Source organism: Neoarius graeffei, chromosome 10 (assembly GCF_027579695.1).
Source record: "Neoarius graeffei isolate fNeoGra1 chromosome 10, fNeoGra1.pri, whole genome shotgun sequence".
Classification (NCBI taxonomy): Eukaryota; Metazoa; Chordata; class Actinopteri; order Siluriformes; family Ariidae; genus Neoarius; species Neoarius graeffei.
In genome coordinates this window covers 87,439,465-87,451,486 of record NC_083578.1, presented here as the reverse complement: position 1 = coordinate 87,451,486, position 12,022 = coordinate 87,439,465, and the positions used below count along the sequence as shown (strand labels likewise).

General features: G+C 42.7%; 2 protein-coding genes across 11 annotated transcripts in view; one reads left to right on the top strand and one right to left on the bottom strand.

Annotated features, from left to right (window-relative positions):
* The window catches only part of fcho1 (FCH and mu domain containing endocytic adaptor 1), a 112,963-nt gene extending 103,214 nt beyond the window's left edge, over positions 1-9,749 (top strand). For all 3 annotated transcript variants that reach the window (XM_060932533.1, XM_060932531.1, XM_060932532.1), the window contains exons 25-27: positions 834-898; positions 7,723-7,890; positions 9,231-9,749. In XM_060932533.1, the coding sequence (XP_060788516.1) occupies positions 834-898; positions 7,723-7,890; positions 9,231-9,259 (262 nt within the window). In that variant the 3' untranslated portion in view covers positions 9,260-9,749. The remainder of the gene's footprint in view (positions 1-833; positions 899-7,722; positions 7,891-9,230) is intronic.
* rfx2 (regulatory factor X, 2 (influences HLA class II expression)) overlaps positions 9,744-12,022 on the bottom strand; it is a 101,417-nt gene continuing 99,138 nt past the window's right edge. For 5 of the 8 annotated variants that reach the window (XM_060932541.1, XM_060932538.1, XM_060932537.1 and 2 more), the window contains exons 17-18: positions 11,967-12,009; positions 9,745-11,876 (exon numbers count right to left, since the gene is read on the bottom strand). In XM_060932541.1, coding sequence (XP_060788524.1) covers positions 11,755-11,876; positions 11,967-12,009 — 165 coding nt within the window. In that variant the 3' untranslated portion in view covers positions 9,745-11,754. Of the gene's footprint in view, positions 11,877-11,966; positions 12,010-12,022 lie in introns of all 8 variants that reach the window. The other 3 variants (XM_060932536.1, XM_060932534.1, XM_060932535.1) reach the window with 1 other exon arrangement.

The following is a 12,022-nucleotide window of genomic DNA, read 5'->3' as shown; positions in this document are numbered from 1 at the left end:
AGTGCAAAGAGATGCAGAGAAACCGATTGAAAGACAGGGATGGAGAGAGAGAGACCGAGATGGAGGCATGAAGAGAGACTGAAAGAAAGATGGAGAGAGAGAGACAGATGGAAGTGCAAAGAGATGCAGAGAAACAGACTGAAAGACAGGGATGGAGAGAGAGACAGAGATGGAGGCATAAAGAGTGACTGAAAGAAAGATGGGGAGAGGGATTGAAGGAGGGATGGGGAGAGAGAGAGACAGATGGAAGTGCAAAGAGATGCAGAGAAACCGATTGAAAGACAGGGATGGAGAGAGAGAGACCCCGAGATGGAGGCATAAAGAGTGACTGAAAGAAAGATGGGGAGAGAGATTGAAGGAGGGATGGGGAGAGATGCAGAGAGAGGGGAGAGAGTAAAGGAAGGATTGAGAGAAAGACAGAGATGGAAGCACAAAGACAGATGTGCATAGAAACAGACTGAACGACAGAGGGATGGGAAAGAGAGATGGAGGCACAAAGAGAGAGACAAAGGGATGCAGAAAGATGAGAGAGAGAGTTTGAAAGATTGGGGGGGCAGAGAGAGATGTAGAGAGAAATCCCAAATGACTTCCTGTTTACTAATTATTGCTTCCTTTGTAGTATATTATAATGGAGCAGTTTATGTAGCAGCCCTGATGTCTCCAAGATATTTAAAAATAATCCACTCACACTGACTCACCAGCGGGAGAAAATTCCCACAACGCGTACGGTGTGAGGGAGAAATGGCGTGAGACAGAGTGAGAGGGATCTACTCAACTATTTCCAGTGTAGAATGTAAGGAAGACGTCACTTGTTTTTCTCTGTGCTTTTGCAGGAACACTGAGGAGAAGAGACTGCTGTGGAAGCTGCCCAACCTCTCACCCACCAACCACAGCAAAGGTCACCACCATGACCTCTAACTTCTGTTTCTGTCTCACTCTTTCTCCGTTCGTGCACAACACTGCTGCTGCCGCTTCTTATTCTATTCACAAACAAAATGACGGTTAAAAAAAATTACAGCAGCTTTCACACCTTTTAAAATACGCCGCCATTTCTGGTGATTCATCATCACAGTGTTGCTGTTTGCAGTTTTGAGATCAGACGCATGAAATATGCAAATAAGCTCTCAGACAAAACCAGTCCTGGGTGAAGGTCGGTCTTTAATCACGACGTTACTGGTTTAAAGCTTGAGTTAATGTATTTAAGCAGCGAGCAGCTGTATTTTTGACACATTTCTGAACAGCAAGTCATGGATAAGGATTCACAAGTGTTAGTTACACAAAAATATTTTATTACGTTTGTAGCACAAGTTGTGTAATACAAGTGACTAAAAAAAACAAAAGGAATTTTCCTCGCACTGACTCACCAGTCTAGTGGGATGTATTGTGGTGTTATGAGAAAATGATCCATGCCAGGTTGGCGATACGATGCCAAGTAGAGGAGCCTGGTTTATATGGCGACGCGTGCGTGTGCAGGAACAGCGGCAACACGTTGTGCAGACATCCGCAGATCGACGGCACGTCAGAGCCGAAACATTCCCGTGTGTCAGGTTTCCGAGTCAAAGTGAAAAACGTTTCGCGATTTCATGCGCTGCGTACTGCCGAGCTCTGTCCCACTTTAAACGTTTCCGTTGTTGTCTGAGGAAAAATAAATAGCTTTAACTTTACGTTCAAAAGTATTCACTAATCTGGAATCCCTAAGGCTGGTACACAAAACAGGAAATAAGAATATAGGAAATGCGATTAATGTTAGTCATAGGCAAGTTTACGATTTGAGACACAACACGAGTTTGTGTAGTGGAGGTCCAACCCCAAATCAGAACAAGTTGGGACGGTCTGCTGAAATTAAAATTAAAACTGAAAACGATCTGTAAATAATATTTGACCTGTATTTCATTCAAAACAGCACATTATTTGATGTTTTACCTCCTGAATTCTAGCGTTTTCTTTTTTTAAATTTGGGACGTTAAAGTATTTACCACTTTATAAAGTTTCCGTTCCTTCTCACAACACTTAAGATGTTTATGGACTGAAGACACCAAGTGATGAAGTGTTTCAGGTGATATTTTGTCCCGTTCTTCCTGTAAACAGGTCTTAAAGCTCATAGGAAACGATTTTCAATTTATGCACATTTTAAACTTTTATATGTGAAAAAACCCTCTGTAATTTTCTTCTGGTCCCAAGAAGTATTGTTAATAAGTAATAATTAAAATAAGTTAGCACGGATCGCGGTGAATTTCTGTTCGGCTATTTTCATGACCACTTGGCGCAGGACGTCATTTAAGCCAAACAAACCGCTCGAGTTGAGTCCACTTCCGTTTACTTACATTGCCGTTCGGCTTGAGTGCAGACGCGCGTTCAGGAATTTCCAAAGAAAAACCCCCCATGCCTTATTGCTGTGCAGTGAACTGTAACAACGGGACCGGTTCAGGAAGAAGTTTTTACCTTTTTCCGAAAGAAGAGAAGAGGCAGAGAGAGTGGATTGGCTTTTTCCAGAAGAGAAGAGGCGGAGCAAGAGGGTTGGCCTTTTCTGAAAGAGAAGAGGCGGGGCGAGAGGGTTGGCTTTTTCCAAAAAAGAATTGGCGGAGCAAGAGGGTTGGCTTTTTCCGAAAAGGAGAAGAGGCAGAACGAGAGGGTTGGCTTTTTCCAAAAAAGAAGAGGCGGAGCAAGAGGGTTGGCTTTTTCCAAAAAAGGAGAAGAGGCAGAGCGAGAGGGTTGGCTTTTTCTGAAAAAGGAGAAGAGGCAGAACGAGAGGATTGGCTTTTTCCAAAAAAGGAGAAGAGGCGGAGCGAGAGGGTTGACTTTTTCTGAAAAAGGAGAAGAGGCGGAATGAGAGGGTTGGCTTTTTCCGAAAAAGGAGAAGAGGTGGAGCGAGAGGGTTGGCTTTTTCCAAAAAAGAAGAGGCAGAGCGAGAGGGTTGGCTTTTTCCAAAAAAGGGGAAGAGGCAGAGCGAGAGGGTTGGCTTTTTCCAAAAAAGGGGAAGAGGCAGAGCGAGAGGGTTGGCTTTTTCCAAAAAAGGGGAAGAGGCAGAGCGAGAGGGTTGGCTTTTTCCAAAAAAGGAGAAGAGGCAGAGCGAGAGGGTTGGCTTTTTCTGAAAAAGGAGAAGAGGCGGAATGAGAGGGTTGGCTTTTTCCGAAAAAGGAGAAGAGGCAGAGCGAGAGGGTTGGCTTTTTCCAAAAAAGGAGAAGAGGCAGAGCGAGAGGGTTGGCTTTTTCTGAAAAAGGAGAAGAGGCAGAGCGAGAGGGTTGGCTTTTTCCAAAAAAGGAGAAGAGGCGGAATGAGAGGGTTGGCTTTTTCTGAAAAAGGAGAAGAGGCAGAGCGAGAGGGTTGGCTTTTTCCAAAAAAGGAGAAGAGGCGGAATGAGAGGGTTGGCTTTTTCTGAAAAAGGAGAAGAGGTGGAATGAGAGGGTTGGCTTTTTCCAAAAAAGGAGAAGAGGTGGAGCGAGAGGGTTGGCTTTTTCCAAAAAAGGAGAAGAGGCGGAGCGAGAGGGTTGGCTTTTTCCAAAAAAGAAGAGGCAGAGCGAGAGGGTTGGCTTTTTCTGAAAAAGGAGAAGAGGCGGAATGAGAGGGTTGGCTTTTTCCGAAAAAGGAGAAGAGGCAGAGCGAGAGGGTTGGCTTTTTCCAAAAAAGGAGAAGAGGTGGAGCGAGAGGGTTGGCTTTTTCTGAAAAAGGAGAAGAGGCGGAATGAGAGGGTTAGCTTTTTCTGAAAAAGGAGAAGAGGCAGAGCGAGAGGGTTGGCTTTTTCCAAAAAAGAAGAGGCGGAATGAGAAGGTTGGCTTTTTCTGAAAAAGGAGAAGAGGTGGAATGAGAGGGTTGGCTTTTTCCGGAAGAGGAAACGAGGCTTAGAGAATGGATTGTGCGCATGAAGTGGGAGTTTTGGCTTTTTCCAAAAGAGAAGACGAAGCGGAGAGAGTGGATGGTGCGCAGTCAAAGAAGAAACGGACCAGCAACGCTCAAGAAAAAGGAGAAGATTGGAGGTAAACATTTTTACCTTTCATTTAAATGCTCGGTAGTTGAAAAAAAAATCAAGGATGGACGAGCTGAGATGTCAGGCCCGATATACTGACACCGGGGAACACCGCGGATGGCAGGCTAACGTGGCCTACCGGCGCACTGTCAAGTAATCATTACCTGTATCCACTATGGCTTCGCAACGGCCAGAGGTTCATGCGTATATAGTTTCACCTCTCGATATTTAATTTGGAGAGTTCCTGCTTCAAAATCGCTCTCGCTTTCAGACATTTTACACAACCTCTCACGACCAAAGTCCGTACACGTGTGGTCGGTTCGCAGGTAAACACAGAGCTGCTCCCGGTCTGTTTGGCTTAAATGACGTCACGACGACGGTCCCCTGGCGGTGAAAGTGCGCCTACTGTAAGTGAGATGTAAACAAACCTTCGGAAATTGGGCAAAACAGTATATTTTAACCGTTTTATTCAATTTTAGGGTGCAAATTAGACACCAGGAAAATTGATTTCACTTTTTGGGTCGTTCTTCTAGACAATAAAGACGATACGTTTCACCTCCGACCCTTGCCTATGACCATTTAAAGTGTGTAACAGTCTGAGGTCATCACTGTCATATTTTTCGTTTCTAAATTCTCCACACATTCTCAATTGGGGACAGAGGGGACACGCCCTCTTCTTCCACAGCCACGCCTTTGTAATGTGTGCAGAATGTGGTTTTGTTGAAATCTCCCTGGAAAAGATGTCGTTCCGAAGGCAGCACATGTTGCTCCAAAATCTCAGTGTACTTTTTCACTGTTACACTTCATCACAGAAGTGTAAGTTACCTTTGGACTCGTTCCTAGTAACAGTCTGGATGGACTTTTTGTTCATTTCTTCCAATAAAGACCTCAAATACTGATTCTTCTGACCACAATACACGTTTCCACTGTGTGATGGTCCATCCCAGATGCCTCCGAGCCCGAAGAAGTCGACGCCGTTACTTCTGGACACAGTTAACATAAGGCTTCCTTTTTGCGCAGTAAGGTTTTAACTGGAGTTTGTGGATGTAACTCCGCATCGTAGCTTGATCAAGGTTTCCCAAAGTAATCCCGAGCCCATGTGGTTCTTTCAGCTGTAGATGAATGACTGTTCTTGGTGCCGTCTGAGGGATCGGAGAACCCAGGTGTTCAGATTAGGCTTGAGCCCTTTACACATCAAAATTCCTCCAGATTCCTTGAATCGTTTAATGATGATATGCACTGTGGAGGGTGAAATATCCAAATCCCTTCCTATCTTTCTTTGAGGAACATTGTTTTTAAACATTTCAATAATTTTCTCATGCATTTGTTGACAAACTGGAGATCTTCAGCACATCTTTGCTCCTCAAAGACTCGGCCTTTCCTGGATACTGATTTGTGTCCCAAATCATGATTACGATCACCTGATGACATCACCGGCTTCAAATTACATCATTTATTTAATTGTTGTACCTCATTACTAGGCCTGAATTGTCCCCGTTCCAACTATTTTTGGAATATGTCGCAGGCCTGAAAAGCAGGAATGGATATATATTTAAAAATGAAATGAATTTGACCAACAAAACATGAAATATTTTGAGTTCATTCTGTCTGCAATGAAATTACAAGTCAAAGTCAATTTAGAAATACCTGCTTTTTATTTATTTATTTTTTATCATTTTGCATTTTCCATATCGTCCCAACTTTTTCTGATTTGGGGATCTACACCCCCACCACCAATCTTTACCAAGAGTGCCAATAATTCTGGAGCTGACGCTGTGTACATTTGGAACATGTTGAATATTATTACTATTTTAATTCAGTACATTCGAGGCAGGATGTCTCAGACATGCACATCTCCACAGCGGTGTGGGCCAGAAGAGATGGTTTATTCCTTCATGTTGTCTTCAAACACCTTCGTAATGTCCTCACTGTGGTTCTCTGAACACTCGGGTCTCGCGTTCTGTGGTAGATCTTCTGTGTTGGACACATCCGAGATGATGCTAATGTTCAGTATTGGCATAAAACAACCCTGAGTGGGTGCTGGAGGTCAGGAAGCAGTGCGATAAATGCCTCCACGTGATCAGAGATAAGAGAGCAGCCAGAAGGGTTTTTGTGGAAAAGATTTTGTGGGATTCGACTACGCGTTCGATCAATTCTACATCTTTTACGAACGCCTGATGCCCACTCGTTTCGACTTCCTCTCGTACATCACTCGCAAAATAAAATAAACCAGACTGCAAGCAGGAGCGAGTGCACACGGCTTTATTACAGCATTTATGTTTAACTTGGAGCTTGTGATGTCGCTTCACTGTCTTGTGGAGTCACATGAAATATGATTCGGTTTACAAGATTCAGCATATATGGTTCAATTTATTTGATTCTCTAGGATTCAGTTTATATGCTTTAATTCAGTTCATTAGGATTCTGTTTGTGATTTCAATTTGTGATTCTATAGGATTCAGTTTACGTTATTCAATTTATTTGATTCTATAGGATTCGGTTTACATGTTTTCATTAGGATTCGGTTTGATTCAATTTATGATTTCAATATGATTCAGTTTGATTTCTGTAGGATTGTTTATATGCTTTTAATTTGATTTATTCAGATTCTGTGTATGATTCAAATGTATGATTCAGCTTATGATTTGTTTTATTTTTTTCTTTTGGAAAAGCGTATATTTCACAGTGGTCATTTTATATTGTACCAACATTCCTGCAAGGCAGTTAAATCGTTTATGTTTAAAACAAAATTGTGCAGTATATTTTTGATATCCATTTTCAATGTCTGGCTCTTCCTTTGATTTATGTGCTTTAATTTGGAAAGCTTTCACTTGTGATATTACAGGTCAAGGGGGGAAAGAGAGAATAAAGAGTGAGCTGTGAAATGCAATAAAAAGGAGAATAAATAGGGGGAAAAAAGTCTACATTACATTCTCACTCAGCAATTCTAAGAAATCAGCTAAAATCTGACCTTATAGGTTTAATGTACTCTGTCCATCTGGTCAGTATCTGGTAAAATTTTTCTTTTTGGATCGTGAGGGGGGGCGGCACGGTGGTGTAGTGGTTAGCGCTGTCGCCTCACAGCAAGAAGGTCCGGGTTCGAGCCCCGTGGCCGGCGAGGGCCTTTCTGTGTGGAGTTTGCATGTTCTCCCCGTGTCCGCGTGGGTTTCCTCCGGGTGCTCCGGTTTCCCCCACAGTCCAAAGACATGCAGGTTAGGTTAACTGGTGACTCTAAATTGACCGTAGGTGTGAATGTGAGTGTGAATGGTTGTCTGTGTCTATGTGTCAGCCCTGTGATGACCTGGCGACTTGTCCAGGGTGTACCCCGCCTTTCGCCCGTAGTCAGCTGGGATAGGCTCCAGCTTGCCTGCGACCCTGTAGAAGGATAAAGCGGCTACAGATAATGAGATGAGATATGATCGTGAGGGGAAAATGACGGCCTTTCCAGAATAGACGTTTTGTGTAATATTTTTCCCCTCGTCCATAGTGGCTTAAGCCATTTGATTCAACATGATTTAAGTTTATAGGATTTAAGTGATTCAATTTGATTGTTTATGATTTTTGATTCAATACAATTCAGTTTATATGATTTCGTTTGATTGATTCAGGTTAAATATAACCATGTTTGGGTCACTGTTAAAGGAGGAGCCAGGTTATGAGTGCACTGGTGCTGTAATGTTAATGTAGCTGACAAATAAGGGAAGCTTATGGCTAAATGGATAAAATGTCAGCATGTATGTGTGGTGTGTGTGCATCAGGCTCGGGCACGCTGTGTGCCAGCTGGCAGTGCCTGGAGGAGCCCCGTGGTCCTGCCCCGAGCCTGGCTGTGCAGTTTGTGGGTACAGGGGCGTCTCTGTCGGGCCTGGACATGGAGCTGGTGGGTGGCCGATACCGCATGTCCCTGCTCAAGAAGAGATTCGCCACCGGTGAGTCTCTCTCTCTCTCTCTCTCTCTCTCTTCATACCGCAGGGAGTATAACAATCAATCATATATCTGTAATGAAAAACATTTCTCGAACACGTTTGTTCTCTGACCGCAGTGCAACTGTAAATCACAGGTTTATATCCATCCTCTCATAACAGTAAAAAAACATGGAATCATTGATATTGTGAAATCTTCTCTAAGGACAAATGTGTAACATTTTATAGTAGGAGTCTCCGTTGTCGGTGCTCTGTAACAGAAGTAGTTCATGCTGCTTTGTGGTCTTGCAGTAACATGACAGTGTGGTGGGTTTTTGTTTGTTTGTTTGTTCCTTTTATTAACTTTGTGGGGAAGGGAGACAGGCTGGTGATGAAAGGACTGTTTAAGCTGCTCTAACATAAGTGAGAACAGGAACTAATGTGTTTTGCAGACGTTCAGCAACATTAAACGTGATCATAAGTGGATAAAGTACGGCATGTCATTGCTGATGAATAAAAATGGATTGTTGGCAAATTGCTGCTTTATAAGAGGAATAAAATGCTTTACGAAGTGGATGAGTGGAATATCGTGTAAGGCAGTGGTTCTTAACTGGAACAGTCTTGGGACCCACAATTTTCCATGGTCATTAGGTCGTGACCCAGTTTTTTTAGCGTTCAAGTCAATTTAATGTAATTCTCAAAATATAACCATAATATGTAATAACATTATTATTATTATTATTATTATACCTGTGTTTGCATCTGCATGGCCATTATATGCTGTATGTCTGATCAATAAACATAGGCAAAACGACGGCTTCATGCTCTCATGTGCAAGTGTCTCACCACATACCACACAGATGGGTTTCTGTACCATTTTGTCCTCAACACAACTAAATCCATATTTCAAATATTCGGGGTCGTACCGTCGTTTCGACACGTTGTTCACCACTCAAATGACTAGCACGCACGTTATGTCGCATAAACATTCTGCGTCTATGGCAACAGATGACACGGAGCTGGAATCGTCTATCAAAATAAGAGTTGTAAATTGTCGCAGAAAAAAGTTGCACTTTTTTTTAGTGAATCAATGAATTAGCATTTTTTTTACACCACAGCTCCACGACCCACCCAGGACCCCTCCGCGACCCACTTTTGGGTTGCGACCCACCAGTTAAGAAACACTGGTGTAAGGAATGCAATGTGTGTGTGTGGGGGGGTGCTGTTAGAGGAAAATGATCAACAATGTGCTGGTTAGACAAGTGTAGACCATCTAACAGGCAGGGGTGTACAAACTTTTAGCTGGTTATGCAGGCAGTAACACTTGCAGCAGTGTGTTACAGAAGTGGTGTGTGTGTGTGTTTCAGGGAAGTACATGGCCGGCTGTTTGCTGTAGGAGAACCTCATCGTCCCCCCACCCACCCATCTGCTGGACAAAGTTTGCACTTTTATCACTAAAGGTCACGTCCAAGTGTTTTTCTAAGGACCGAATACACAGTAACAGACACGGGACCTGGATATCACCCATGATGCACTGCTGTGTAAGGCGCACGCACGCACACACACAGGTGATCAGACTCAGCACTTAGCTGTTCTCGGTGCTTTGACGTGTTCATTCGACAGAAGCTCCATCACCAGACGCACGACTTCGTTTGTTTTTCTTCATTTCCTGGACGTTATTTTTAAGCGAGTGAGCCGAGTGAAGATGTGTATGATGTCACCATGAATGTCTACTGGTCTTGTTTATGTAACTCTAACTAATAATAATAATAATAAGTTGTTTAATATTCCAGCTTTGTAAAGATTGAATTGTGTTTGTGCTTTATTAATAAAAAAGGGAAGAAAAAAAACCCAGACATGGTCATTAAATGGTTTACACCAATTTATTACACTTTTCTTTCTTTTTTCTTTCTTTCTTTTTTTTTTTTTTAAACCAGTACAAAATACAACTGAAGTAAGATTTTATTACAGACCGCAGTCTGTTCTCAGCCTAGGAAAGAATATTCAAGAACGATTTTTTTTTTTTCCTCAAAATATAATTGTGAGAAGAATCATCTACTCCCATAAAAATAAAAATAATCCATCTAAAACAGCAATACAAAAAAAAAAAAACCTATGACCAAGTTACGCAAATTTTTTTAAACGCACTAACAGCCTGCAGCGCTCATAACTGATGAGAGCGAGAGAGAGCGAGAGAGAGGGATAAAAAAGGCCACGACGATGACTAATCACATTCCGGAGAGAAGAAAAGAAGGGGAAAAAAATAAAATCGTACTGCATTTGTAAACACAGAGAGAGAAAGAAACACAACACGAGCAACAAACCGGGAGCTCAACGATTTCTAAAATTTGGGTAATTAATTATATATATATAAATAGATACGTTTTCATACGACGAGAACAAAAAGCACAATCGGAAATCCAGCACCAAGGCGACGTGTGCGCGTGTGTGCATATTTCAGTTTAAGGGTGAAATAAATGTGTGGTTTTTTTTTTTTTTTATAAAATAGCTAAGAAAGCTTGCGTTATTCATATCGCACAATAACTCCATTTAAAATTGATAAAATGTACGTTATATAAAAAGTTTAACATCCTATGTATAAAGAGAGAGAGAGAGAGAGTTCAGAACAAACCAGCGAGCTCAGACAGACGTTCAGTTACACGTACGCAAGATGTGAACACATCCATCCATCCATCCATCCTTTTAGATCCTACAAAAGGCAAACGCTAGAACACCTCGATTCAGGTCTTTACTACAGACTCGACTGTTACCATGACGACAGTTTTGACCCGTGTTCATTCACACTAGCAGGCAACAATTCGCTCGTATCTGTTCGTTTGTCTCTTGTTGATGTGTATAAATGCAGCTACCTTGTGGGCGTGGCCTGCCCAACTTTTTTTTTTTTCCCTAAACATATCTATAGCTACTACTGTTTCTTAACTAACTCTCGTTACACACAAATTAAACAGTGTGCAAACTAGCTTGATTTGCAGGTCACTTGCTAGACTTCAGACTAGCAGCACAAAATTACGGATTACGTACACGCGCTAAGCTTTTTATTTTTCTTCGTAATGCCTCTATACACATTTAAGTCAGGATAACGTTCAAACCAACATTATACGCGTTTCCTCCATTTTGTTTCGGACCGCAGGGTAGGCACCGTGGGGTTTGGTCCGAGGAATCTGTCGAGCCACGCGTTCGTATTCGGATGAGTCGCTTTTGTGTTGAGAAAATGTCGATTTGAAATCGCAGCTCTGTTGTCGAAATGAACGCTTGCTGATGTGAACGTAGTGTTAATCGCGAACCGTAAAGCTGATAAGTTTACATACATACATACATCAAGAACTTTATATAAGGAGCAGCTCTCGGACTGTTGAGCCTCTTTACACAAAACAGCGCAGCATAGAAACAGTTGAGGTATCGACGGCTTGTCATACGGACAGGGTGCTTTGTATGTGGGTTGTGTTTTTCTCTTTGTCTTTTTGTGTGTTTGCATGGGACCCGAGTGAGCGAGCGAGCGAGCGACTGCAGCTAACGCTACGGGGATCTGAAATATTTCTTCCAAAGGTGCTCGAGGAGATACGATAGTACCGCGGGACAGGCACGGTGTGTGCTCAAGTGGTTTCTGCTCTCGTCTAAGGCACTGAAAGGACACTATGGCACAGATTATACACACAGAGGCACGAAGAAGAAGAAGGAGGAGGAGGAAAGGAAAACGAGCCTCAAGCACAAACTATAAAGTCTGTAGACTGCATTAGTTTTTCATAAACAACAAGAATCCAGCCAGTGTTACATCAACTCTCGTGAGCAGAATGGTGGATTCTAGTGTTTGCTCATGGATAAACACACACACACACACACACACACAATCTCGCACACGCTGGACCAACTTCAGATCTCCTGCAGAGTGTGATTAATCTCGATTCTCTCTCTCTTCACGGCAGGCTCGCACGTCCCCCGGGACACGTCTGCGTCACTGCCCAGGTCACTCATGTCGTCTGAGAAAGACGGATCTAACAAAAAGAGAGTGTGAGGGTGTGTAAGTGTGTGCGCACATGCACGCACGTGTGTTACAGCATACCATATAAAAAGTGAGCTCATACCTTTGTCCATGAGGGACGGCATCATCGAGCTGAGGTCACTGAACTGCAGGTCAAAC